This window comes from Myotis nattereri (genome assembly GCF_964212035.1).
Source record: "Myotis nattereri genome assembly, chromosome: 17".
NCBI lineage: Eukaryota > Metazoa > Chordata > Mammalia > Chiroptera > Vespertilionidae > Myotis > Myotis nattereri.
In genome coordinates this window covers 34,593,823-34,620,249 of record NC_138092.1, presented here as the reverse complement: position 1 = coordinate 34,620,249, position 26,427 = coordinate 34,593,823, and the positions used below count along the sequence as shown (strand labels likewise).

General features: G+C 40.3%; 1 protein-coding gene across 2 annotated transcripts; it reads left to right on the top strand.

Annotated features, from left to right (window-relative positions):
• Positions 1–265: 265 nt before the first annotated feature.
• On the top strand, positions 266–25,730 carry ARMC1 (armadillo repeat containing 1). Of its 2 annotated transcripts, XM_081111333.1 has the most exons (8): positions 272–476; positions 3,364–3,465; positions 6,850–7,070; positions 8,760–8,851; positions 17,442–17,631; positions 21,561–21,677; positions 21,764–21,838; positions 23,599–25,730. In XM_081111333.1, exons 3-8 carry the CDS (start codon positions 6,888–6,890, stop codon positions 23,788–23,790), a joined length of 849 nt encoding a protein of 282 aa, XP_080967459.1. In that variant the 5' UTR covers positions 272–476; positions 3,364–3,465; positions 6,850–6,887; the 3' UTR covers positions 23,791–25,730. The 2 variants fall into 2 exon arrangements, with proteins under 2 accessions (XP_080967458.1, XP_080967459.1); XM_081111332.1 differs by lacking the exon at positions 3,364–3,465 and having other exon boundaries at positions 266–476.
• The last annotated feature ends 697 nt before the right edge of the window (positions 25,731–26,427 follow it).

Genomic DNA, 26,427 nt, shown 5'->3' with positions numbered 1-26,427 from the left:
GAACGCAGGAGCGGGGGAATCCCCTCGCCCCTGGGGCGCAGGGACTCGGAGCCGGAAAAGGGCGAAGATTTCTCAGCCGGAATCCCGATCAGCGGACGGAGCGGCGTTCAGTCCAACCCGGGTTCTTGGGTTCTCATTGGCCCCTTCCGTTCAACACTCAGTGCATTTCCCCAGGTCACCAATGAACGCTCCCGTGCAAGAACGCCTTCGCAGATTGGGTATCTTCTCTTCGCGTTGCAATGGCATCAGCCAATCAGAGGGCAGCACCGCCGGCGGGTTCAGGGTCATGGGGGAGAGTCTGTAGAACCTTTTTCCGCTGGCGCCCTCGCTGTTTGGCTTTGGGAGTCGGTCCGCCGTCTCCGAGGCCGCGGCTGCGGACCGGGGGGCCCGCTCCACGCCTCCGGGGCCCTCTGCCTCCTCCGTTGGTGCGGCCCCGATGGTGCAGCAGGCCCCGGACTCCTGAAGCCCCGGGAGCGGTACGTAGGGTCCGGGGGCGGGAGCCCGAGCGGCGGGGACGGGCAGGCCGCGGAGAGCGGACCCTGCTCCGAGTCGGCGGATCGGCCTGGGCAGGGCGCTCGCTCCGCCCGCCTTCTTATCAGGACCCCGCCGGGCTCGTGAAGGCGCCCTGCTCCCATGTGCCCTGTGCAAATGTCAGGTTTATCCGCTTCCTCTCCGTGCCCCGCACGCCCGATTTGTAGGAACCCTAGTATTTACTAATGGGTGTCATCTCTCCTCATCTCTCCAGGCGCTTCTTCGGTAACTTTCTATTAGTTTTTCTGCACCTTCATGTTTACACTAAGCGCACAATCACATGGTTGTGTTTGACTTCATTCAAGAGGGACCAGTCTTCACATCCTTGTATTTTAAAAACCCTTCTTGGGATGCATGGGTGCTGTTAGCAGGCCCCTTTCGAGGTGGCGTGCTGATATGTTAGGGCGGTGCAGGACATGCCCCCCCAAATCTGGGGGAATAGAAGTAAGTCCCCACAGGATCAAGGATGGTTCTTGTTTGGTAGCTGCCGGTACTCTATCATCTAAAGTTTTCATTTTGTTTGATCTGGACAGCTACTCAGAAGTATGATGTGAGGAAACAGAGCCTCGAAGGGGGTGAACCAACTTTTTCAAAGAGTTGCTGTGAGTTGCTAGTAACGGGAAAGCCAGGTGTGATCTCAGTGCTTATGGTTGTTTTTTTAAAAAACTGGCCTCGCCCTAGCTGGTTAGGCTCAGTGGATGGAGCATCGCCCTGCGGACTGAAGGGTCCTGGGTTCGATTCTGGCCAAGGGCACACGCCCGGGTTGTGGGATCGATTCCCCGTGGGGAGAGTGCAGGAGGCAGCCGATCAATGGTTCTCTCTCATCATTGATGTTTCTCTCTCTCCCCCTCTCCCTTCCTCTCTGAAATCAATAAAGAAATGTATTTTAAAAATAAATAAATAAATAAATAAAACTCTCCTCACTGGCCAGGTGTGCACGCCCGCTGTTGCTCTTAGTATTTGCGAGCTTAATATTTCTTTGAGTCCAATCATAAATCTTGGCTGAAAGAAAAATCTTTCAGACATCTACCCTTTTTTTAAAAAAAATATATTTTATTGATTTTTTACAGAGAGGAAGGGAGAGAGATAGAGAGTCAGAAACATCGACGAGAGAGAAACATCGATCAGCTGCCTCCTGCACATCTCCCACTGGGGATATGCCCGCAACCCAGGCACATGCCCCCCACCGGAACCGAACCCGGGACCCCTCAGTCCGCAGGCCGACGCTCTATCCACTGAGCCAAACCGGTTCCCGGCTAGACATCTACCCTTATAGGAGTCTCACATCAATCACCGCACTCCTAGTTTCTTGTAAGTGTGGTTGCCCTGACCACCATAGCCCTCCCCTGGAAGTTTGTTGGAAATGCAGAATTTCAGGCCTCACCCCACCTAATAAATCAGAATCTGCTTTTTAACAAGATCTCTTAGGTGACCAGAGTGCTTGTTAACGTTTGGGGAGTATCCACTGTCTTGTACTGATTTGTCCAAATTGAACCCTGCCTTCCCCCCCACCCCCCCAAAAAAAGAGAGAAAATAAAAGGTATGCAGTATGTACGTACGTGTTGTAATAAGACGAATTATAAAGACAGAGAAAGTTTTTTTTGTTTTGTTTGTTTATACATTTTTCTCATTTGCTGGTGAGGATATTATTTAAAAAATATTAACTATGTTTGTTTTGGCAATTTTAGCTATGCATCCAAAATCTTAAAATATACATGAATATTTAAATAGTAATTCAAAACTAACTTGTAAGACATCAGGTGCTGGTCTTAAAAGTAAAAAAGCAGCCCTGGCTGGTTTGTCGGACTGTGGACTGCAGGGTCCCAGGTTCCATTTCGGTCAAGGGCACATGCCCAGGTTGTGAGCCTGATCTCCAGTTGGGGGCATGCAGGAGGCAGCCGATCAATGATTCTCTCTCATCATTGATGTTTCTATCTCTTCCTCTCCCTTCCTCTCTGAAATTGATAAAAATATGTTTTTAAAAAAATAAAAAAACAGGCCCAGCTGGTGTGGCTCAGTGGTTGAGACTGGACCTATGAACCAAGAGATTACTGTTGGATTCCTGGTCAGGGTACATGCCGGGGTTTGGGGCTCCATCCCCAGTAGGGGGCATGCAGGAGGCAGACCATCAATGATTCTTTCATCATTGACGTTTCTATCTCTCTCTCCCTCTCCTTTCCTTTCTGAAATATAAAAATATATCTTAAAAAAAACTCATCTAATTTAGGGGAGCAAATCACAGCTTCTGCCTGCCTTTCTTTGCCTTTGTTTAAGTGCCATAGGAAATGCAGCACTTGACCACAGCTTCAGCCTCTGCTCCTTATGTTTGGGTATTTGTTGCTTTTCCTATGCAGATCCTTATTTGAGCCCTCTCCCCATCACTGAGCTTTGAGGATTGGAAGTTTTAACTGTTTTGACTTTGGTTCATCTCAAAGGAAGAAGAAGGCTGTACACTTTTCAGAATCCTTCCCACTGAGTAGTTAGTTCTCTAAGGACTCCCTCGGTGAGAATAGAGCTCTTCAGTTTCAAGGCCAATGTTTTATGTAAAATGCTATCACCCTGAGTATTTGGTTCTTAACTGTAACTTGCCTACTTGGGCCTTTGAGCCAGTAATTGGTTCTGCTGATTCCATTGTGGATTAGGGTCTGTGTTGGTGACAGCACATAAAGCTCATGGGTAAGCTGGTTTATAAGCAGGGATATTCAGGCTGTTGATAATAGAAGCACTTAAGATACACCATGACCCCAAACCCCGTCTTATGTCTGTGTATTCAGTCTACTTCTTTTCTTTAAATCTTTTTTTTTAAATATATATTTTATTGATTTTTTGCAGAGAGAAAGGGAGAAGGATAGAGAGCTAGAAACATCGATGAGAGAGAAACATCAATCAACTACCTCCTGCACACCTCCCACTGGGGATGTGCCCGCAACCAAGGTACATGCCCTTGACCGGAATTGAACCTGGGACCCTTCAGTCCGCAGGCCGACGCTCTATCCACTGAACCAAACCGGTTAGGGCTAAATCTTTTTTTTTTTTTTAAATTGCTCCAGTAGCTGTAATTTTTTTCATTTTCAGAAAATTGCCTCCCGAATACTATCTTGATAAAGCCCTGTTTTTTCTGAATCCTTTACTTTTCATTTGCTTGCAGACTTAAAAACTTTATACATTTTATGTATTTTATCCGGAATATGATTTTTTTTTTGTACGTGGTATGAGTTAAAGATCCTTAGCAGTGGTTTTAAAAATTGCTTAGAAGTTATTCCAATTTATTGAATAATTTTTCATTGATTTTTGACTCCTTGTAACTTTTAACTATCATTTATTGAGCATTTACTATGTGCTAGGCACCAATCTAACATGTACTTTAATTTGGACATTGCACCATTTGGTAGATGCTACAACTAACCCCATTTTACAGATTAAGAAACAGATAAAGAGCCGAAACCGGTTTGGCTCAGTGGATAGAGCGTTGGCCTGCGGACTGAAGGGTCCCAGGTTCGATTCCGGTCAAGGGCATGTACCTGGGTTGCGGGCATATCCCCAGTGGGAGATGTGCAGGAGGCAGCTGATCGATGTTTCTCTCTCATCAATGTTTCTAACTCTCTATCTCTCTCCCTTCCTCTCTGTAAAAAATCAATAAAATATATTAAAAAAAAAAAAAAAGAAACAGATAAAGAGTGTAAGTGATTTGCCTAAAATCATGGTTACCAAGTAGTGGGCCCTGAATCTGACTCACTTTATTGAGTATATAAACAGCTTTTCTGGGAGTAATATTTTTATCTCTCTACCTCCACCCCAGTCCTGCTGCTTTACTCTTAATAACTTTGTAAATTTAGATATATGGTAGAGCCAGTTCTACTTTCTTACTGCCCCGCCTCCAATGACTTAAAAATTTTTGTTATTGATTTTCAGAGAGAGAGAGAGAGAGAGAGAAGCAGAAACATCTGTGTGAGAGTGATACATAAATTGGCTGCCTCCTGCACGCCACCTACTGGGAGTGAATCCTGAAACCCAAGCATGTGCCCTGACGAGGAATTGAACTGGCAACCCCTCGGGTGCATGCAGGTTAACATCAACCAACTGAGCCACATTGGCAACAAAATAAGTTTATAGGGCTCCGCTCCCTGTGCCCTGCCCTCCGCCGCACCCTGCGCAGAGGGTGGGGGCCGCCAAGCGCCAGCCCCCCATTCTCCCGGATTAAGTAAGGAGGCAGCGGCAGCGGCAGGAGGGCAGGAGGGCAGGAGGCTGCGTCCTGGCCGCGGGCCGGGGCGTGTCGGGGCCGCTGGCAGGAGCGCTTGGGGATCCTCCAAGGCAGTCTCCCAGAGCTGGGCTAGTCCCTGACACGGTGGCAGTTAGTGCTTGGTGCTTGGATATAGTTCGGAAGGCAGACTTGAATATAGGGGTCTTGGAGGCAGCTGTTCTGACCACTCGCCTGTCTCCAGCATCCAGGGTGGCCACAGTTTGGTAGAGGACCGGTTGTCAAAGACTCCAGGGTTGTGTTGGGGTCCAACCCCAGCAGGTCCAGGGGTTCCCAAAGGTGTGGACAGAGTTGGCGAAGAAGGAATGACAGCATAGCCAGGTTCTTTTTTTATTGTCCTGTTACATCTGTATTTATACCATTTGATCCTATAAGTATGCCTCTAATCATATCATGGTATGTTTTGGGTAACCTACAGTTCCTTGTTTCATTTCCATAGTTTCTTATCTGACCTTTACCAAAAATCCTGTCTCTATTTAATGCTGTTGATTTTACTCTTGTCTGGGTTAATCTCTGTGTTCCATTATAAGGGCTATTCCAAGGTCGCTGCTCTACTGATAAGCTACAAGGAAGTGACTGAAGGAGATTATCCTACCCAGTAAAGGTTATGTCCTCCCAGCCCCGCTGCTTGCCTTCCCTGGGACTGCCCTGTGTCGGTGGATCTCCAGGGGTATAGGCTTTGGTGCTTTCCCTGGTGGGCAGACCCCTGGGGATGTGGGCCCAGCAAGTCCCAAATTTATTGCCAACAGTCTTAGTCCAAGTTCAAAAAAATAAAAAAAAATAAGTTTATATTTTTATTTTATTGATTTCAGAGAGGAAAGGAGAGATAGAAACATTAATGATGAGAGAGAATCATTGATTAATTGCCTCCTGCACGTTTCCTATTGGGGATCGAGCCCATAACCTGTGACGTGGGTAGTCAGCCATGAACCACTGAGCCACACCAGCCGGGCTAAAATAACTGTAATAGCTTTTCTATAGTTAAAATTTTGTCTCCAACATCTTTTCCCAGTTGGCAGTGTTATTGAAATTAACATTAAACTTAGTAATTTGTGGAAAGTATTTGTACCTTTATATTCTAGGTGTAAGGAGTATACTAGTACATTGTGTAACTTGATTTGAAGTTATATTTTTAACTTTCTGTTTATATGAAGATTATTTTGTATAATCTTGGCTTTTGTATGTTTACCATGTTACATTTTTTTAAAAAATATGTTTACTTTTATGGAATTGTAGAGGAATGTAAAAGAATTGTATGGGAAGTGGAAAGACTGCTGACCGTTTAGGAGCTAGTAAATAAGATTTTAGCCAAGTTCTGTACCATATTAACTTTTGCCACCTGGGGGGAATTTAACTTCTCTATGACTGTTGACTTATCTGTCAAATGAATCAACCAAATTCTGTTTCATTCTTCTGAACGTGGCACACTCAGAGATGGACAGGTGTGCTTAGATTTAGATCAGATTCACTGTGACCTCCCAAACTCCACTGGCCTCAGGCCCAGGGTGAGGTACTCTTCTTGGTTTCTTTGTTCACATCCTTCTTTGACTCCTTCCTTTTTCCTGATGGATTTTATCTTTTGTAGACTCAGTTTGCTGGGTTTTGTTCATAGATGAATAAGAAAAAAGCTGTCAGCTAGCCATTTTCCCCGAGATGGGACTTAGGCTCCAGACATGTTCTAGAGAAAAAAGCACTGGTAATGTTACAGTTTGAGAAGTGTAGTGAGGGTTACAATCCTTTGTGTGTTACAATCTTGAACTGTAAAGATCTTGTTCATTGTGGTACTTTAGTGTTAATATGTGTTACTAAAAGGAATTCATTGTAATATTGAAGATGACATATATTCTTTGAACATTGTATACACATAAATAACTTGTTGTTGTTTTTTTATTTTTAGTCAGCTGCCTATGTTCATTTTACCTAAACTGTGGAATTGCCAATTCTTTTTCGTGATTTAGACTCCTCTGTTTCTTTCTAAAGGTGTTGTAATCCTGATTGTTTAACAAATGCATATATGTCCTTCAGCAGCCTAGAACTAATTTTGCAAACTATTTCTACAGAACTTAAGAAGATTTTGTTCATGTGTATGGCATAGAAGATGAATTCTTCCTCCTCCACCATGAACGAAGAACCCGATGCTCTATCGGTAGTTAACCAGCTGCGGGATCTGGCGGCAGATCCATTAAATAGAAGAGCCATTGTCCAGGATCAGGGATGTCTGCCTGGCCTTATTTTATTTATGGACCATCCCAACGCCCCAGTTGTCCACTCAGCTTTGCTCGTAAGTTGCCTTTGGTAGTTTCAGTCTCTGTGTTGTAATTTTACGATTAAGGAGAATTTGAAAAAGTGTTTTCTGACACCAATCAATTCTCTGATCCTCTGTGGGTACCAGCTGTGTGTTCAACAGTCCAGTTCAATTCTGACACTAACCAGCTGGAGCTATTAAAGTCCAAGCCCCACAAGACTGCCCTCTCTTCAAAAGCCAGTTGCAAGTATCAGGTCACCTATATTTCTAACTGAGCAGCTATAAATTGGGGATTACACTGACCCCTTCCTCAGGTTTGATAATTTACTAGAATGGCTCACAGAACTCAGGAAGCCACTTTATTTACATTTCCCAGTTTATTATAAAGGAAGCGTGTGAACAGGTACATAGGGCAAGGTCTGGAAGGGTCTTGAGCACAGGAACTTCGATTCCTGTGGAGTTGGAGTGCACCTCCCTCCTGGCGGGGGACGTACTCACAACTGAGAAATTCTGAATCTCCTTGTCCAAGAGTTTTTGTAGAGCTCAATCTCGCCATCCAGAAAGTTCCAAGGGCTTTAAGAGCTTTGTGCCAGGAACCAGAGATCAAATATTTATTATACTGCACCACCCAACCTCCCCAACTCCGCTCTCTGATCCCCTAACTCAGCAAGAACAGTGAGCTCCATCTGGGCCCCTCCCTGTGCTACAGTCTGGAAACTGCTTCCAGCACCGTGAGACGGGGCACTTGTAGGGCCCACTTTGTCATTTCTCTTCTCAGGGGTTACAGTGCTATGCTGCCTCTTGTCCTGGTTATTATTTTTTTATGGAAGGATGGCAGTACCCATGGCTGTTAATCCTTTATGGACTGAAATGAAAGTCACGTTGCAGAAAGAATAGGAGATTGTAGACAGAAAGAGGTTGAATTTGTGGTTACATAGATGGCATTGTTTTTGGTAAAGATCAGGCCCTTTGAAAATGGTGTAGAGGACCAGTAGAAAATGTGAACGTCACTGGACTGAGATGGCAGAGTTTTGGATGGGTGGTTCACAGAGGTATTCTCCTGAGAATCATGTACCAAAGTCTGGTGAATGATGAGAGATTATGGGGTCTGTAGAACAGCTAATGAGATCTCTAGAGAATTGGCATATGAAGGATATACTTACAAAATGTACTTTAAATTTTAAGAAAAAAGCACCCTAGAAAAAATGAACTCAGAAAGTAGAAATTTGTGAGGTGAGCTCATCTTTTGCTTTTCAGTACAAAAAGACATATTGAAGGTGAATTGTAAAACTAGAAGCAGTTGATTCCATGAAGGTGGTTGTATGTTTTGCCCCCTCAGCAGTTTATTTTGATTCTTAAGTGAAAAGCATCTAGGGAAATGATGGCTATAGGGACTACTACCTGAAATTAATAAATGGAATATAGTTTCTTGTGTCCTTGACAAGATGAAGTGATGAAAATAAAACCGGGAACAATCTAATTTTGACCTTGCAGATAAGTTAGGAGCCTTCATTTCAAAGAGCAGAATCAGCTACTTTAGCTCAAAGGATCATTTTACGCCAAGGGGACTGCTCTGATGATCACATTTAAAGAAGGTTTCTAAACACTTCAAAACCAATTGATTGTAAAAACAAAAAGCTGTTTTCCTCTTGCAGTAAGTTAGTAGTGGGTTTAATTTTGAATAGTCTGGACACGTGAATTAATGTATTACTGTTTCGCCTGTAGGCTCTTCGATACTTGGCAGAATGCCGTGCTAACCGAGAAAAGATGAAGGGGGAACTGGGTATGATGTTAAGCTTGCAAAACGTTATACAGAAGTAAGTACAATAGTGTCTCCCAATGCAGTAGAAACGTGGATCTTCTTGTTAAATGTGTACTCATTGTTAATATATCATTTTACTGAAATTTTAATTCTAACATGGGTTATATGTACAAAGAAGTTCTGATGGTCAATATTCTTATGTTTCTTATATATGTACATATATATATTTTTAAATTTTTAATTGATTTCAGAGGAAGGGAGAGGGAGAGAGAGATAGAAACATCAATGATGAGAGAGAATCATTGATCAGCTGCCTCCTGCACACGCCCCATTGGGGATCGAGCCCACAACCCAGGCATGTGCCCTTGACTGGAATCGAACCCGGGACCCTTCAGTCCATAGGCCAACACTCTATCTACTGAGCCAACCCGACTAGGGCTTAAATATTTGTTTTTAATACTAGTCCTTATGTAAACGTTCAAATTTTATTTTAAAATGTTGATAAACATGTTTACGGATATTTTTTAAAAAGAAAATCTTGCCTTGTGTGAAGTTTTGTAAAGTAAATTGAATTGCTAGCAGAGCAATACAGGTGACTAATCACATTTGAAAATATGCAGTGTTATAGTATAGCACAAAATTCTTTTGTTACTTCATCCTAGTCTTAACTGAAAAGAACCTTAATCAGTATTATGACAAAAAGGGTTTTTGGTGATATTTTCCTGAGTATCATTGAGAAGGCTTTCAGGGACTAGTGCTATTTAATTAGCATTTTACCTAATGGGTGGTTTGTAATTGTACGGTTCATCTTGTTATTTACAACATTTTGAAGTAGGTTTGATAGATAACAGTTTTGTGGGTGAGGAAAATACTGAGGCTGTTAATTTATCTCTGGTCCTTCAGCTGTGTTGCCTCTGGGGATGTCTGGTTTGCTCCTTTCTTAGGCCTTGCTGATATCTTTGTAGAGGCTAGAAATTGAAGATTCAGTGTTTTGATATTTCCACTGTGTCTGGAAGGAAAAGGTAAGCTTTCTGAGGCTTTATCTTAGTTCATTTTTTATCTTATATAGGAGATGACTGCCTTTAAAACTAATAAATGATCACTTAATTTAATTTGACTTTTTAAAACTTATATTGTGGTTTCTTTGGTTTGAGTGGTCACAAAAGTTCTTTTGTAATTGTCAAATACTGCAAGTTAAATTTTATCAGTGCAGAGTCATCTAAACTCACCTATAAGACAGTGTTTTTTTGATTAGTGTTCTTGGCTCCTGGATAAATTTTATTAATCTCATTTTTTTAAATACATTTTTTGTATAAAGAGGAAGGGAGAGAGAGAGAGAGAGAGAAACATCAGTGATGGGAGAGAATCATTGATAGGCTGCCTCCTGCAAGCCCCTGACTGGGGATCAAGCCGGCAACCCCGGCACGTGCCCCTGACCAGAATCGAACCCGGGTCCCTCCAGTCCGCAGGCCAATGCTCTATCCACTGAGCCAACCAGTCTGGGCTATTAATCTTGCTTTTTAGACATTACTTAAATATTTTGCTTTCATGGGGTCAGCTACCTGACAGACTAGTTCTTTGTGCTTAGATCTTTGATAATGACAAGATAGAGACTGAAGTTTTCTTATTTTTATTCAGGTGATCAGCTAGGAATTAATAACAAAATATGGACTGCCATCAATTGTATTAACTATTGCCTGTGGTTTGAGTTAATTCCATTAGTAAAAAATTTGGAAATCTAGTTCTGACTTGAGACAAATAATTTCTTTGCCCATCAGTTTCTTTATCTGTAAACCTGAAGTAATCCCTGCAAAGTAATTGATAATCGAACAAGATAATATCTGTAGAAATGCTTTATAAATTCTAAAGAGTGTAAAATACAAGGTAATCTTATTTTTGTTCCTAGTATGCTTTAGTGCCTTATAGTTAACTGTTTTTTACATTGATTTTAGAGAGAGAAAGGGAGAGATAGAGAAACATTAATGTGAGAGAGAAACATCAATTGGTTGCCTTCTGCATGTGCCCCAACTGGGGATTGAACCCACAAACTGGGTATGTTCCCTGATTGGGAATTGAACCTGCCACCTTTTGGTATACGGGACTACCCTCCAACCAAATGACCCACACTGGCCAGGGCACTATAGTTAACAATTTTTAACTGACATATTTAGTGCTATTGGATACAGTGAAAGGTTTAAGCATAATAAGGATGCTTCTGTAAGCATCCTTATGGATTCCTTTACAGCGGTTCTCAACCTGTGGGTCGCTAACAATGAAAATACATCCTGCATATCAGATATTTATATTACAATTCATAACAGTAGCAAAATTACAGTTATGAAGTAGCAACGAAAATAATTTTATGGTTGAGAGTCACCACAACATGAGGAACTGTATTAAAGGGTGGCAGCATGAGGAAGGTTGAGAACCACTGCTTTAATAGGTATAGTTATTGAAGTTGAAAATATGTGGTAAAATTTTTAAAATGTTAAGAAATTAGGTGAAAAATTAATGTTGATATATTAAAATATACTTCATATTTGAACTTTAAAGATTTAGCCTATAAAATAATTTCTTAGCTTGCCCAGCTGGTGTGGTTCAGTGGTTGAGCTCACTGGTTCAGTGGTTGACCTATGAACCAGGAGGTCACGGTTGATACATGCCCAGGGCTTGATCCCCAGTATGGGGCGTGCAGGAGGTAGCCAATTAATGATTCTCTTTCATCACTGATGTTTCTATCTCTCCCTCTCCCTTCCTCTCTAAAATCAAAAATATTTTTTAAAAAATAATTTCTTAGCTTGGTTGGCTATGGTTGTGGTATGTGTGTATGTGTGAGTGTGTGTATATGTAAGTGAGAAGTATATCTATAAAATAGGGAAACTACTTGTATATTTGTAAGAGAAGTGGTGTTATTAGTTCAGGACATTATCTCAGCATATTATGTGGGAAGGAGATGCTGATATGGAGTAAGAAATGGAAGAGGTTTGTTGTGGGGTAAGGTCTATAGGATAAAGGAGAATGAAGCAATTTTGGACTACAGACTAGACTACAACACAGATTCACATCTGTATAAGGAAGGTGGAGAGGAAACTAAATGGACAAGGAGAGGCTCAGGTTGCACTACAAGTTGGACAGCCAAAACAGCGGGGTGCTCCAAAGCAAGGATTACCCTGTAGATGAGTTTTCATTAGGCAGGAATGGCCAGGCCCCCACTATTCAGTCATTGGCTGGGGCCTGCTCTGGAAGAGCCAGGCCTTGGAATGAATGAATGAAAGGTGCGCATGATGAATCTCAAAGCCACCACTGTTGGTGGCTCTATTACTAGACTTCCTGCAGCTGAAAGGCTTATGTCTTTGTTAAAGGAAGATCCAAGCATTGTATCTCCAGGGCTGCCACAGTGGCCTGTCTTTTTAATTTAAATATAGTATTTTTTTTTGAACAATTGTTGCTGGCTCCTCCAGTAGTAAAACAGATGTACATCTGTTGCATACTCCATCATTTTAATTTGGTCCTATAGCCCTCTCAAAAGAGAAGATGTGATGTAATGATTCTTATATACATTTTGCAACTCATTTGGCTGTTGGAGATCTCAGATTTGAAGGTTGCCTTTCAAACTTTTAAGACATCACCTGTTTACCATAGTAACCATCTTAGAAGTTTGTATGTTTGAATGTTAAAAGTATGTGTTTTTGCTTGTGCTGGCTGGGCTTGTAAACATTAAGACTTTGTATTAGAATCGGGCTTTGGCATCCCATCTATATATATCAGTGGTTCTCAAACTTCCTAATACTGGGACCCTTTAATACAGTTTCTCATGTTGTGGTGACCCCCAACCATAAAATTATTTTTGTTGCTACTCATAACTGTAATTTTGCTACTGTTATGAATCATAATGTAAATATCTGATATGCAGGATGTATTTTCATTGTTACAAATTGAACATAATTAAAGTATAGTGATTCATCACAAAAACAATATGTAATTATATATATGTTTTCCGATGGTCTTAGGCGACCCCTGTGAAAGGGTCGTTTGACCCCCAAAGGGGTCGCGACCCACAGGTTGAGAACCGCTGATATATATAAAAGCCTAAGTGACCGTCAGACCTGTAGTTATGATGATCTCTAGGGGGCAGACGCTGAATGCAGGAGCTGCCGAGCTGCAGTGGCTTGGCAGCTGTGGTTCATGGGTGATGCACCAGGAACCAGAGAGGGGGGAGCGCGATTCCAGGGTACGTTACTTGAGAACAACCCTCTCACAACCTGGGATCCCTCAGGGGATGTTGGAGAGCTGATTTCAGCCCGATCCCCGAGGCCAGGCTGAGGGACCCCACCGATGCACAAATTCGGACACTGGGCCTCTAGTTTTCATATAACAAGCTGTAGCCAAGAGATCTATGTTCTATACTTTTTTTTTTTCTTGATGTCTAGCCAATCAGGATGGGATTCCTACAGGATCTCTGTAACCATACTGAATTAGGGCAGATTTAGTTGTGATTCCATGGACTTATGCAATTAAGGAAGTAAAAGAGAGGTCTTCCCATATCCCAGAAAGAGCCACAGAACCAAGAAAATCTGTTGTGAAGGGTTGCTACTTTGAAGAGAAACTTTCCATTTAACAGTAATCAAAGGGGAAGCCAAAAAAAAGAAGTATGGAGAGGAAATGGAGGTTATTCTTCACATGGAAAGCAGAGAGTAATACTTTATAAAATAGGGAGCGTGCAGGACGAATTTTCTCATTGATGTTTCTATCTTTCTCTCCCTTCGCCTCCCTCTCTCTCTCTCTCTCTCTCTCTCTCTCTCTCTCTCTCTCAAGTCAATAAAAACATATTTATTGCCCTGACCGGTCTGGCACAGTGGATAGAGCGTCAGCCTGCAGATTGAAAGGTCCTGGGTTCATTTCCAGCCAGGGGCAAATGCGTGGGTTGTGGGCTTGATCCCCAATGGGGGGTGTGCAGGAGGCAGCCAATCAATAATTCTCTCTCATTATTGATGTTTCTATCTCTCCCTGTCCCTTCCTCCCTGAAATCAATAAAAATATGTTTTAAAAGAAACAAAACATATTTACTTATTTTTATTTTTGTTAATCTTCACCCAAGGACATTTTCCCATTTTTTTTTTTTTTTTTTTTTTTAAGAGAGAGTGGAAGGCAGGGGGAGAGACAGAAACATTGATGTGAGAGAAACACATCCATTGGTTGTCTCCTGCAGGCGCCCTGACCAGAGCTCGGGATTGAGCCTTTGACCAGAATCAAACCCGGGACCTTTCAGTCAGTGGGCTGATGCTCTATCCACTGAGCATCTGGCTAGGGCAATAAAAACATATTTTTATTTAAAGGAGATTCGAGTGGGGGTGCCCCAAGGTGGGCACAGACTGGCTTCTTTGTCTTGAGTTTTATTTACTTTCCAAAGGTGGGGATTTTAGGGGAGTCCTCAGGGGAGATCTCAGTAGAGCATCCTTTCAGGGTCGTGGTCTCCACTGATTGGTCAGAACCAGGGCAGGGGTCATTAGTCATTGCAGCTGGTCCTGGTCTTGCCTGCCTAGTTTTTCTGCTTTTCTGGGCCTGGAATACAACTGAGGCCTAGATGTTATCTGTAGGGAGGAAAGGTCAGGGAAGGGTCCTATGACCAGCAGTGTGCTAGGGGAGGAAAGGCCACCCTGGGGGTGAGGTGGCACCAGTTTTGCCTGCTGCTAGGCACCCACGACTTCCCATCCTGGTGACCTGTATCTGGCTGTAAATTGCTTGCCCAGTTTGTTCAGCTACCTGTCTCAGTTTCCACATTCCACTTGTCAAGGAATTTTCCTAGCTTCTTACTATCCTGCTTCACAATAAAGTATATGGAAGTCTTAACTGGCCTTTATGGGCAATATAAAATGTTATTAGCAGCATGTAGAATTAGAGTGACTTGTTGTATATGACTGATAAGGAAATATTATACTTGGATTCAGAATGAAAATTATTTTTGCTGTATAATAAAGATCATAGTTCACGTTTTAGTTGCGTTTTATGAATAATGTTTTGAACCTTTTCAATATAGATAATTAGAAAAAGGGGCGAGGAGTCAATATACTTCATTATGGAATACTAAATTACTGAAAGAAAAATTCCAATTACTCTGTGAAGGAGCCTTTCAAGGTAGTCTTTTTTTTCTGATGTCAGATTTTAAAGACTGAACTAAATCCAGGACATTAATCAGCTCTCCATTTTCAACTGCCTAGGAAAATTAGGGCAATTAGTACTTGTTTAATTAATCATTCTCTATTACATTTATGGCCAAATGTACTATATAACTGTAGACTTTTTCTACTTGAATGTTTTGTATCATATTATTTGAACAATAATTTTGGTTTATTAAAAATAAAGACTAAGCTTTTTATTCTGTAAATGCTCTTGGATTTTTTCTTCTTCTAAAGCATATTTTTAAAAGAAGGAAATAATTGTTTTTAATTGATTTGTTGGTCAGCAATATGCCAGTATCCTCGTACTCTTTACAACTTATGATTGGTAGTATTTAAAATATCTCAGAACTACAGTGGCCTTTTCAATAAACTAAAACAGCTATCAGAAAAGTGCTGAGACATCGCCTAAAAAGTAGTCTTTTTCATAGCTTTGTGCAATACAGAGCCAAAGTCATTTGAAGTAATTGACCTCTGTGGTCAACAGTGACTCAAAAAAGCACTTGGTATAATAAATTGAGGGCCCTTCTTGAAAGTTGTTTGGAATTGAAGGTCTTTGTGGCTAGAATGTATACAGCCTGAATATTAGACATTGTAGTATTCCTGCTCATTCAATAAGCAAATGGATTGCAAAAATATGCATTAGGCTTTGTGGAAGGTACAGAGAGAATACACCCCTATTCTTGAAGGTATAGAAATAGAAAATTAAAATCAATAGTAAAAGTACAAGCATAGTACTTTGAATGGCGGTTGAGCTGAGCCTTCAAGGGAGAAATAAGAGTTTGAAAGCTGAGGGAGAGGCATTTATTAAAGGTCACAATGAGCTGGTTTGGGTAGAGTGCAGTTGGTAGAGATTAGATTTTAAAGACCTTGAATGTATGTTAAAGGATTTGGACTTTAGCGGTGAAGTGTGCCTACCTCTTGCATCGTCCTACTGGGGATCAAGCCTGCAACCTGGGTATGTGCCTGGACCAGGAATGGAACCTGGGACCTCTTCGTGTATGGGTCGATGCTCAACTACTGAGCCACACAGGCTGGACACATGTGCCTATTTAAATTTAATTACAAGTAAACAAAATTCATTTCTTTATTTGCACTTGACAGACAGACACATATCAAGTGCTCAATAGCCACATGTGAGTGGACAGATCAGGTATAGAACATTTCTTCAGTGTAGAAAGTTTGTTGGGTAGAATGGCACAGATGTTTATGTGGGGAGCTATAGCAGGATTTAAAGTGTAAGAATGAAAACTTTTTTTTTTTTAAATACATTTTATTGATTTTTTACAGAGAGGAAGGGAGAGAGATAGTTAGAAACATAGATGAGAGAGAAACATCGATCAGCTGCCTCCTGCACATCTCCTACTGGGGATGTGCTCGCAAACAAGGTACATGCCCTTGACCGGAATCAAACCTGGGACCTTTCAGCCTGCAGGCCGATGCTCTATCCACTGAGCCAAACCGGTTTCGGCAAGAATGAAAACTTTTGTCTGAATTGTGGTTTTATGATACATGCTTTGTGAAAAATATGTAAAATGCAAATTAAGACACAAAATTAGTTTGAATTTACTAAGAAATTTCTATTGAAATAACTCTAATATGAATGATCTTCTAATGTGTTTTCTCCTTTTGGATTTTTATGTTGTATTTTCTTGAAGGTCAGGTTACTTTCAAATTGGGAGCTGAATGTTAGTGTTAATCCAGGGACTTGTTATATCCTGATCTTTTTAGTTGATTTCCTACTTAATTAATGATTTCAATTAAATGTTCTTTTATAGCATTGTAGTGATGATGAGTTTCGAATCTCAATGAACCATGGGCTTAAAATGAAATGCAAAGACTTTATTATAGACTAGATCAGTGGTTGGCAAATTCATTAGTCAACAGAGCCAAATATCAGTAGTACAATGATTGAAATTTCTTTTGAGAGCCAAATTTTTTAAACTTAAACTATATAGGTAGTCACATTATTATTAACTTAATTAGGGTACTCGTAAGGCTTAGGAAGAGCCACACTCAAGGAGCCAAAGAGCCGCATGTGGCTCATGAGCCGCAGTTTGCCGACCACAGGACTAGATGCTTTTTCTACATTACTGGTTATTTTAGGATTCACTGGTATTTTATTTTTATTTATTTTTATTTTTTTATATATCTTATTGATTTTTTACAGAGAGGAAGGGAGAGAGACAGAGAGTTAGAAACATCAATGGGAGAGAAATATCGATCAGCCGCCTCCTGTACATCCCGTACTGGGGATGTGCCTGCAACCCACGTACATGCCCTTGACCGGAATCGAACCTGGGACCCCTCAGTCCGCCGGCCGATGCTCTATTCACTGAGCCAAACCGGTTTTGGGGGTATTTTAAATTGAACAAACCAGAATGAAGAAAGCAAGACTTTGCAAACTTGAGGAATAAAATTATAGAATAAATAGAAGTGACAATACTAATTTATATATTTCTTTTCAAGGACTACAACTCCGGGAGAAACAAAACTGCTGGCCTCTGAAATCTATGACATTCTTCAATCTTCCAATATGGCAGATGGTGATAGTTTCAATGAAATGAATTCACGTCGAAGGAAAGCGCAATTTTTTTTGGGAACTACAAACAAACGTGCCAAAACAGTGGTTTTACATATAGATGGTCTTGATGATACAGTAAGTCTTTTATAAACACGTGGTTCATAAGATGGGAAAGAGAAATCACGTTAACTAAATAGTTTCCTCAGTGTCAGTCTTGAAGAGCTGACGCTCTATCCACTGAGCCAAACTGGTCAGGGCAAGATGCAAAGAGAAATAGATAAATCGACAGAGCTAGAGGTTTGAATACCACTTTCTTAGTTAATAGAACAACTCTACAGAAAATCAGTAAGGGTATGGAAGACTCAACTCTAATAACCAACTTAACCTAATTGATAGTTATAGAATACCCCACCCAACAGCAAGATAATATTTATTCTTTTTAAGTGCACGTGGAACATTTGCCAAGATCACCTCCCTTTTTCCTTCCTTCTTATTTGTTGATTTAGGGTTTATTTATTTTTATTTTTTATTTATTTAATTTTCTTCTTTATTGATTAAGGTATTACATATGTGTCCTTATCCCCCTTTTGGCCCGCCCTCCTCCTGGCTAGGGTTTATTTTATATATCTTTAACTATCACAGTGTAGCTTCACTTACTATTACAGTAGTTCTTCCTTATCCACGGGTATAAGTTCCAAGAACCCCAGTGGATGTCTGAAACCACAGATAGTACCCAATTCTATATATGCTGTGTTTTTTCCTATACATACATGCCTTTTCACTTAAAGGAAGGAAGCACTTTATGGCTTATTCTTGGCATATTTTGCCAGCCTTGTTGCTCTTGTGCTTTGGGCCATTATTGAGTTACTTGAACACAAGCGCTATGATACCATAACAGTTGATCTGATAACCAGGAGGACTGCTAAGGAACTAAGAGGCAGGTAGTGTTTACAGCATGGAAATGCTGGACAAAGTGATGAATTATTTGTGTGTGTGGAGGAGGGATTGCATGAAATTGCATCACATTACCCAGAATGGTGTGCAATTTAAAACTTATGGATTGTTTATTTCTGGGGTTTTCCATTTAATATTTTTGGACCACAGTTGACTGCAGGTAACTGAAACCACAGAAAGCAAAATTGTGGAAAAGTGGGGGCTACTCTGTCACTTTATGCATAGTGTAAGACATAACACTGTACTTCCATTTCCTTTATCTCTGCCTTTGTGCTATTGTTATCATATGTTTTATTTCTGCATATGTTATAAGCCTCCAAATACATTGCTATTACAGTAAATATTTTTCAAAAATTTTTCAAAAATTTTTTAAATTTAGTGATTTGAGAGAGAGAGAAAAAATTGATTTGTTGTTCCACGTACTTATGCATTCACTGGTTGATCTTTGCATGTGCCCTGTCTAGAGATTGAACCTGTAACCTTAGGATGTTGGGACCATGTCTAACCAACTAAGCTTCCGGGCAAAATTTTCTTCAGTTTTTTATTGTGAAATATATATAGCATAAAATTTACCACTTTTACCATTTTTCAGTGTAGCTTTCAGTGGTATTAAATACATTCATAATGTTGTGCCATCATCCCCACCATACATCTATGTATGTACAATTTTTTATCTTGTAAAACTGGAATTCTGTACCCATTAAACAATAACTTCCTTGTCTTCCTTCCCTGCAGCCCACCACTACTCTATTTTCTGTATCTATGATTTTTAAAAAGTTAGTCTCTTCTAACAAGACTGACAGAACTCAGGACTCAGCAGAGCAGAGTCCACAGGCAGTGCACTCGATGAGCCCCTGTGGGTCTGCACCACCACGCCCACTATCCCAGATCCTTGCCTGGGGAGTATTGAAATGTAATCGGGAGTAGGGAGTAGTGAAAAATTGGTTTAAATAGGGAGATAGCAAGAATGTGAGTTGTTTGGAAGGATGTGGGAATAAATGTGAAGGCTGATTTTATTTCATAGAGAAGAATGAATTGGGTAATTTGAAGGCAGTGCTTCTCAGGGTGTGATCCAGAGACTTGGAGTCAGTTGCAGATTCCTGTCCCCTCAGAAGTACCAAATCAGCCCTAGCCGGTTTGGATCAGTGGATAGAGCATTAGCCTGCAGACTGAAGGGTCCCAGGTTCAATTCCAGTCAAGGGCACATGCCTGGGTTGTGGGCTCAATCCCCGGTAAGAGGTGGGCAGGAGATAGCTGATCAATGATTCTCTCTCATCATTGATATTTTATTTCTCTCTCCCTCTCTCTGAAATCAATAAATATATATCTATATCTAGATAGATAGATGATAGATAGATAGATAGATATAGATATGTATATTTTTAAAATTCTTTACTGTTGAAAGTTTTACATGTTTCCTTTTTCCACCATTGACCTCTCCCCGCCCACTCCCACCCCCCAGCACATGCCCCTACCCCGATAAAAATATATAAAAAAAAATAAGACAGTGGTGGAAATCCTACCTTAAAAAAAAAAGTATGGGCCGAAACCAGTTTGGCTCAGTGGATGGAGCGTCGGCCTGCGGACTGAGGGGTCCCAGGTTCGATTCCGGTCAAGGGCATGCACCTGGGTTGCGGGCATATCCCCAGTGGGAGATGTGCAGGAGGCAGGTGATCGATGTTTCTCTCTCATCGATGTTTCTAACTCTCTATCTCTCTCCCTTCCTCTCTGTAAAAAATCAATAAAATATATTTAAAAAAAAAAAAAGTATGGAATTAGAACCGAGTCTCAGCACAGTCAGTACAGAAACGGGAAAATTTAGATGTGTGGGCTGGGGGGGGGGAAGATGGGATGAGGAGAAACTACTTTTTAATTCATTTTCTCTTTGGATCTTGTGATTGAGATAACTACTTACTTGATATCTAAGTGGATATATCTGAAGGCAAATGAAAATAAAATACTGGAATATGTGTTTTTACATGGAAATGATAATAGTCTACTGAGGGGTGAAGTAAAAAGAAAATCCCTTAGTTTTAGACACTGGACCTTGGAGATAAGGTGACACAGAGATGGAATAATTGTGGTGTAAGTGGAAGACCAGGGTAGTGTATTAGGAGTTGAAGAAGCATTGAGAGGTGATACTGTACTTTAAGAGCAAAATGAGAACCAGAAAGAGGATATTGATAACCCTGGAAAATGAAATGGGTACCTATTGAGAATGCCATTTATGAAGGATGTAGTGATGGTTATAAATAGCAAGTGCTTTAAAAAATAGTCAAACAATGAATGCTCACTAGTTCTAACTTTATTATAATTTATCCCTAGAGATATTTAAGCTACAGCAGAGGTCAGCAAACCTTTTCTTTAAAGGGCCACATAGTAAATATTTAAGGTTTTTCAGGGCATATGTTCTCCAAGTACTAACTATGTTGTAGAATGAAACTAGCTTCAGGCATTCTGTAAACACATAGGTGCAGGTGTGTTCCAGTAAAACTTTATTTTAAAAATTTCTTTATTGATTTCAGAGAGAAAGGGGGAGAGAGAGATAGAAACATCAATGATTGATCAGCTGCCTCCTGCATGCCCCCCAGTGGGGACTGAGCCCGCAACCCAGGCATGTGCCCTTGACTAGAATCAAACTGGGGCCCCTTCAGTCCGCAGGCCAACGCTCTATCCACTGAGCCAAACCGGCTAGGGCTGAACCTTTATTTACAAAAACAACTGGTGGACTAGAGTTTGCCCATCCTTGAGCGAAAGGTATGTCTACTTTTCAGCACTTTTTCTTTTTGCTTTAAGATTTAAATTGACATTGGCTGATTTCTTGTTAAAGTTATAAAAACTAAATATTAGTAATGAGCTTGAAAAAATCTAGCAGAGAATACTATTCTGTTGATCTTATAATATGTAATAAACTTGACTAAGCACCAGTCTCCCCATGCCCTCACATAGGAGATGGTGGAACTGAAATAGGGACTTTTGTTCCCCATGGTGCTACTCCTTTCCCCCACCCCCCACCCCAAATCTAATGACTAGTTCAGTGTGGTTTCAGTTGATTTATTCCCTTTTATTATTTTGCCAATTTTGATAACAATTTGCTTTTACTTTTTCAGTCTCGGAGAAATCTATGTGAAGAAGCTTTGTTAAAAATTAAAGGTGTCATTAGCTTTACTTTTCAAATGGCTGTTCAAAGATGTGTGGTGCGAATCCGGTCAGATTTGAAAGCAGAGGTTAGTATTTTTAAATGCTGAATATGCTCAAGATCCTAGGAAACAAATCAGTGTTCAAATTTGTCTCTTTTTTTATCTTGGCCTAGGCTTTGGCATCAGCGATAGCATCAACCAAGGTTATGAAGGCTCAGCAAGTTGTGAAAAGTGAAAGTGGAGAAGAGGTAAAAGCTTTACAGGCTTTCTTTATACCTAACTCTGACGCCCGATTGTTCTCTATGGCTAGCAGATTGTTTCTAAACTAATAGTTGCCAAGGATATAGCAGTGTGATTGGGCCAGATTATCTCAGTGTTTCTTTTTTTTTTTTAATATATTTTACTGATTTTTTTACAGAGAGGAAGGGAGAGAGATAGAGAGCCAGAAACATCGATGAGAGAGAAACATTGATTGATCAGCTGCCTCCTGCACATCCCCCACTGGGGATGTGCCTGCAACCCAGGTACATGCCCTTGACCGGAATCGAACCCGGGACCCTTGAGTCCGCAGGCCGACTCTCTATCCATTGAGCCAAACTGGCTAGGGGCTGCATTGGTCTGTTTTGTGTGTGTGTGTGTGTGTGTGTGTTTATTGTCTAAAGTTTTGCATGTGTCTTCTTTTCCCCCAGTAGACCCCCTCCTCCCCTCCCCGCCCCCTCCCAGCCATTCCCACCCTGGGCGAGCCCCCACCGCCCCAGTGTCTGTGTCCATTGGTTATGCTAATATGCATTGGTCTTTAAATATCTTTCTAACCTTAATTAGTTTTGCCAGTCCCAAAAATAAAACTCCAGTTCCATCCTTAGGCAAATATACATAGTGAAAAGCTTTGCCTCTTGCACTTTCCACTAGCTGTGTGGTAGGGAAATGAATCTATATGGCTTCAGCTCATTTGAAGTGCCATAGAAAGGAGGTTTCGTGGCTCTCCAGAGGCCCACACAGTACCCAGATGGCTTGCTTTTTGTTGTTGTTGTTAATCCCCAACTAAGGATATTTTTCATTGATTTTTAGAGGAAGGGGGGTGAGGTGGGGGGAGAGAAAGAGAAACATCAGTGTGAGAGAGAGACACATCAATTGGTTGCCTCCTGCACGAGCCCTGACCAGGGCATGGATCAAAGCTGCAACCCAGTTACATGCCCTTGACCAGAAATTGAACCTGAGATCCTTTAGTCTGTGGGCCAACGCTCTTAACCACTGAGCAAAACTGGAAGGGGCCAGCAGCTTGCTTTTGTCTTTTTTTAAAATATATTATTATTGATTTCAGAGAAGAAGGGAGAGGGAGAGAGAGATAGAAACATCAATGATGAGAGAGAATTATTGTTCGGCTGCCTCCTGCACACCTCCTGCTGGGGATCAAGCCCACAACCAGAGCATGTGCCCTGGGAATTGAACTGTGATCTTCTGGTTCATAGGTCGATGCTCAACCACTGAGCCACATCTGCCAGCCTGCTTTTGTCTTGTTTATTTATTTTTAAATTTTTTAAAATTATAGTTGACATACAATATTATATTAGTGTTAGATGTATAGCACAGTGATTCAACATTTATATACTTTACAAAGTGATCCTCACAATAAGTCTTATAACTGTTACCGTACATAGTTATTATGAAATTATTGACCCTATTCCCTATGCTATGCATTATCTCCCAGTGACTTATTTTGTAACTGGAAGTTTATACTTCTTTCCCTTCCCCTTTTCCTCCTGACCCCCTCATCTTGAAGTAGACAAAGGTTACACATTTATTCCTGTGTAGGAATAAGCCTTTCTGTTTTTACACAGTGCTCAGCAAATGGGTCTACCTTCATGTAAGAGGAACATTTTCAAAGGACTGTAGCCCCTGAAAATAAATACTGTGGTGATTAGAATGAGGAGAAAGTTGACTTTCACTTCTGATACATGTCTATCAATTATGTTGATTTTGTAATAACTTCACATGTTCTCTGTGTCAGATGCTGGTCCCATTCCAGGATATGGTTGTGGAAGTAGAACAGAACACAGAACTGCCCGACTACCTGCCCGAGGATGAGAGCCCCACGAAGGAGCAGGACAAAGCAGTGTCCCGGGTGGGCTCCCACCCGGAGGGTGGGGCTAGCTGGCTGAGCACAGCTGCAAACTTTCTATCCAGATCATTTTACTGGTGACTTCAATTTGGGGTGCAAGGATTGTGTGAATGAACAAGGGGCCAGTTTTCCATTGTTGTGGTGAACTGTCAAGTGCAATTTGCAATAAGTTATCATGGAAAATTTTTAGATTACGTGATTGCGTATGCTGCGTTTTACATTTTATTGGACATTTTGCCCCACTAAGTGGTAAAAAGGACAGAGGCTACAAGGGGAGTTGCTTTGTTTATGAAGGTATTTTGGTTTTGTTTTCCTGTGTTTAATTGCCTCACATTTTAAAAAACATGGGTCCACAATTAAACCAACATATTATATGTGCAGCTTTACATTTTATTTTACATGAAACACCTGATTAGGAAAACTCATTTTCTCCTCAGGTCTCAGGACCTATCTGAAGAGAAATTATTAAGCTCAAGTTGTGCATGAATTACTGAACATTTCCCTCTGTTTTTCTTCATGAAAGATACTTGTTTTGGTACTCTATAAGAGTTGAAAATGTTTCTCATTGCCCCCCTTTTGTGCCTTTTTAAAATTTTGCCAACCATGTTTATAGAAAGGTCATTACTAATGACATTTTGTGAATTAAAATGTATTCATTTGAATGTAGCAGTCCCCTAAAAATACAGTTCTACAAAAACTTTGCAATCTTGTTATCATTTTAATACGATTAATACACAATCATTCAAGAAGAGGGAAACGTGTATATCAGCAAAGTGCTATTGAGATTGAAAGTGACCAAATGTCGTTTGACTGCTATTCTGTTTGGTTTATATCAGCTCTTGAGAGTTAACATCCACCATAATATTGGGAGCAACTGTCAATGGTCTCTGGGCCTTATTTTGTGATTACACACTATTTCCTGCTAGAAAAATAAAATAGTAAAGAACTGACAACTTGAAAAAGAAAACAAAAATTGGATGCCTATAACGCCGCAGTGCCATTTGGTAGAGTCTAACCTTAACACGTGAGATGCTTGGTAGGTGCCTATTCAGTAGGTATTTCCTTGTATTGCCTTTTGTGAATTTATTATGAACTTGCAGTCGTATTGAATGAAAAAAAACCTCAAAAATTAATGCTTATAAAGAAATAAAGCCAGCATTGGTCCACTTGATTTTGTTTCTTATGTCCAGCCAGAAAAAAAGAACTTCAGTGAAGGTAAGAAAAATAAATATAAATATGTATACATATATATTTTTTCTAGATAAGAGCTAATTACATATATGTAATGCTTTATTGCATTTCTGAAATATTTGGCAACTAAAATTTTCCTTTTGGAAATCTAACTAAATCCAGATAAATTTTAATGCCAATACGATTAAAAACTAATAGGGAGAAAGTGAAATTCTTCTTCATCTACATGTAGAGCTGCTATTTTATTGTGTGGAGAATGTGAAGTGAAAATTGGACCCTGGAGGGGTTTCTTGCATTTTCATCGCTTCTTTTTTAGAGAAAATTAAAAGCATCCAGTGTTATTAGAAAAAAATTATTGTAAAATGATTCACCAACAAGAATCTTGAACATTGTGACCTTCTGGAGGGAGGGGTATTGAGGGTGCTGAGAAAGGTAGTTTTCAGATGTCTGGGCTCTGAGTCAGGTGACACGCACAAATGAAAATATAAGCTTTCAGGACATGCATTGCTTTAAATGCATAATACAACTTGCTGCCAGAACCAGACGTGTTGAAAAAAATCACCTCCTTTCAATAGCCATTAAAACAAAGTTTACTGTTCTGTTTTAACAAGCTTGTGTTTTATTTTGCATTGCCACACATCCGCTTATTTAAAAAACTACATCCCTTTGGTAGCAATGGTTCAATACAGTGGTTATAGCTTGGTGTTCCTGTGTTCTAATTCTAAGTGTTCTTTTGTTTCCAAGTCTCATAGGGCAGTTAAGGCAACTGTAACAGCATTTTTTGAAATATATTGTAAAATAATAAAAGGTAACAATTAAAATTGAATGGATATTGCATTTTTGTGATATAAGCATTATTTATTACTCTTAAGCTTGTTTGTATCCACACTGCCTGGCACCTTCTCCTAGCTCCCTGCAGGTGCATTACCCGACTAATTCCCAAGCATCTTCTATTTGTCTTCTTCCCAGCACCACACCTGCCTTCCCCTGGTTTTGGATCAGTTGCCTCTTTACCTATATTCATCATAGCATTTATCACATTAGATTGAATTTATATTTTCCAGTGTCTCTCCCCTTCTTAGCTCTTTGAGAACTGAGAGAGTCTGTAACTGCCTGGCTAGTAGCAAGCAAAATACACCAGAATGAGTGAAGAATTTGTTTTTAATTAGTGAAAAGAAGTAGAAGGTACTAATTATTAAAACAGGCACATGGAGAAAATGCCAGATTGTAATATTTTTTCTGGGAGTGTTTATTCAATTTATTGCCTTTTCATTTATTTTGTCATTTGGTTTTTATTTTTTTAAAAGTGGCAGAGTTATAATACTTGCTCTATTGGATGAAGTTAAGATTAACTTACAATATCCTGATTTTTATAATAGAATTGTGATAGAATAGTATATATATAGGGAATCATTACTTCAAGGCAGAAATTCAGAGAAAAAGTATCCTGCTTTAAGACAATTTATATGTAAAAATAAAGCTTTGTAAAACAAGCTTTATTTACATGGGCATTTATACTTCTAGCTT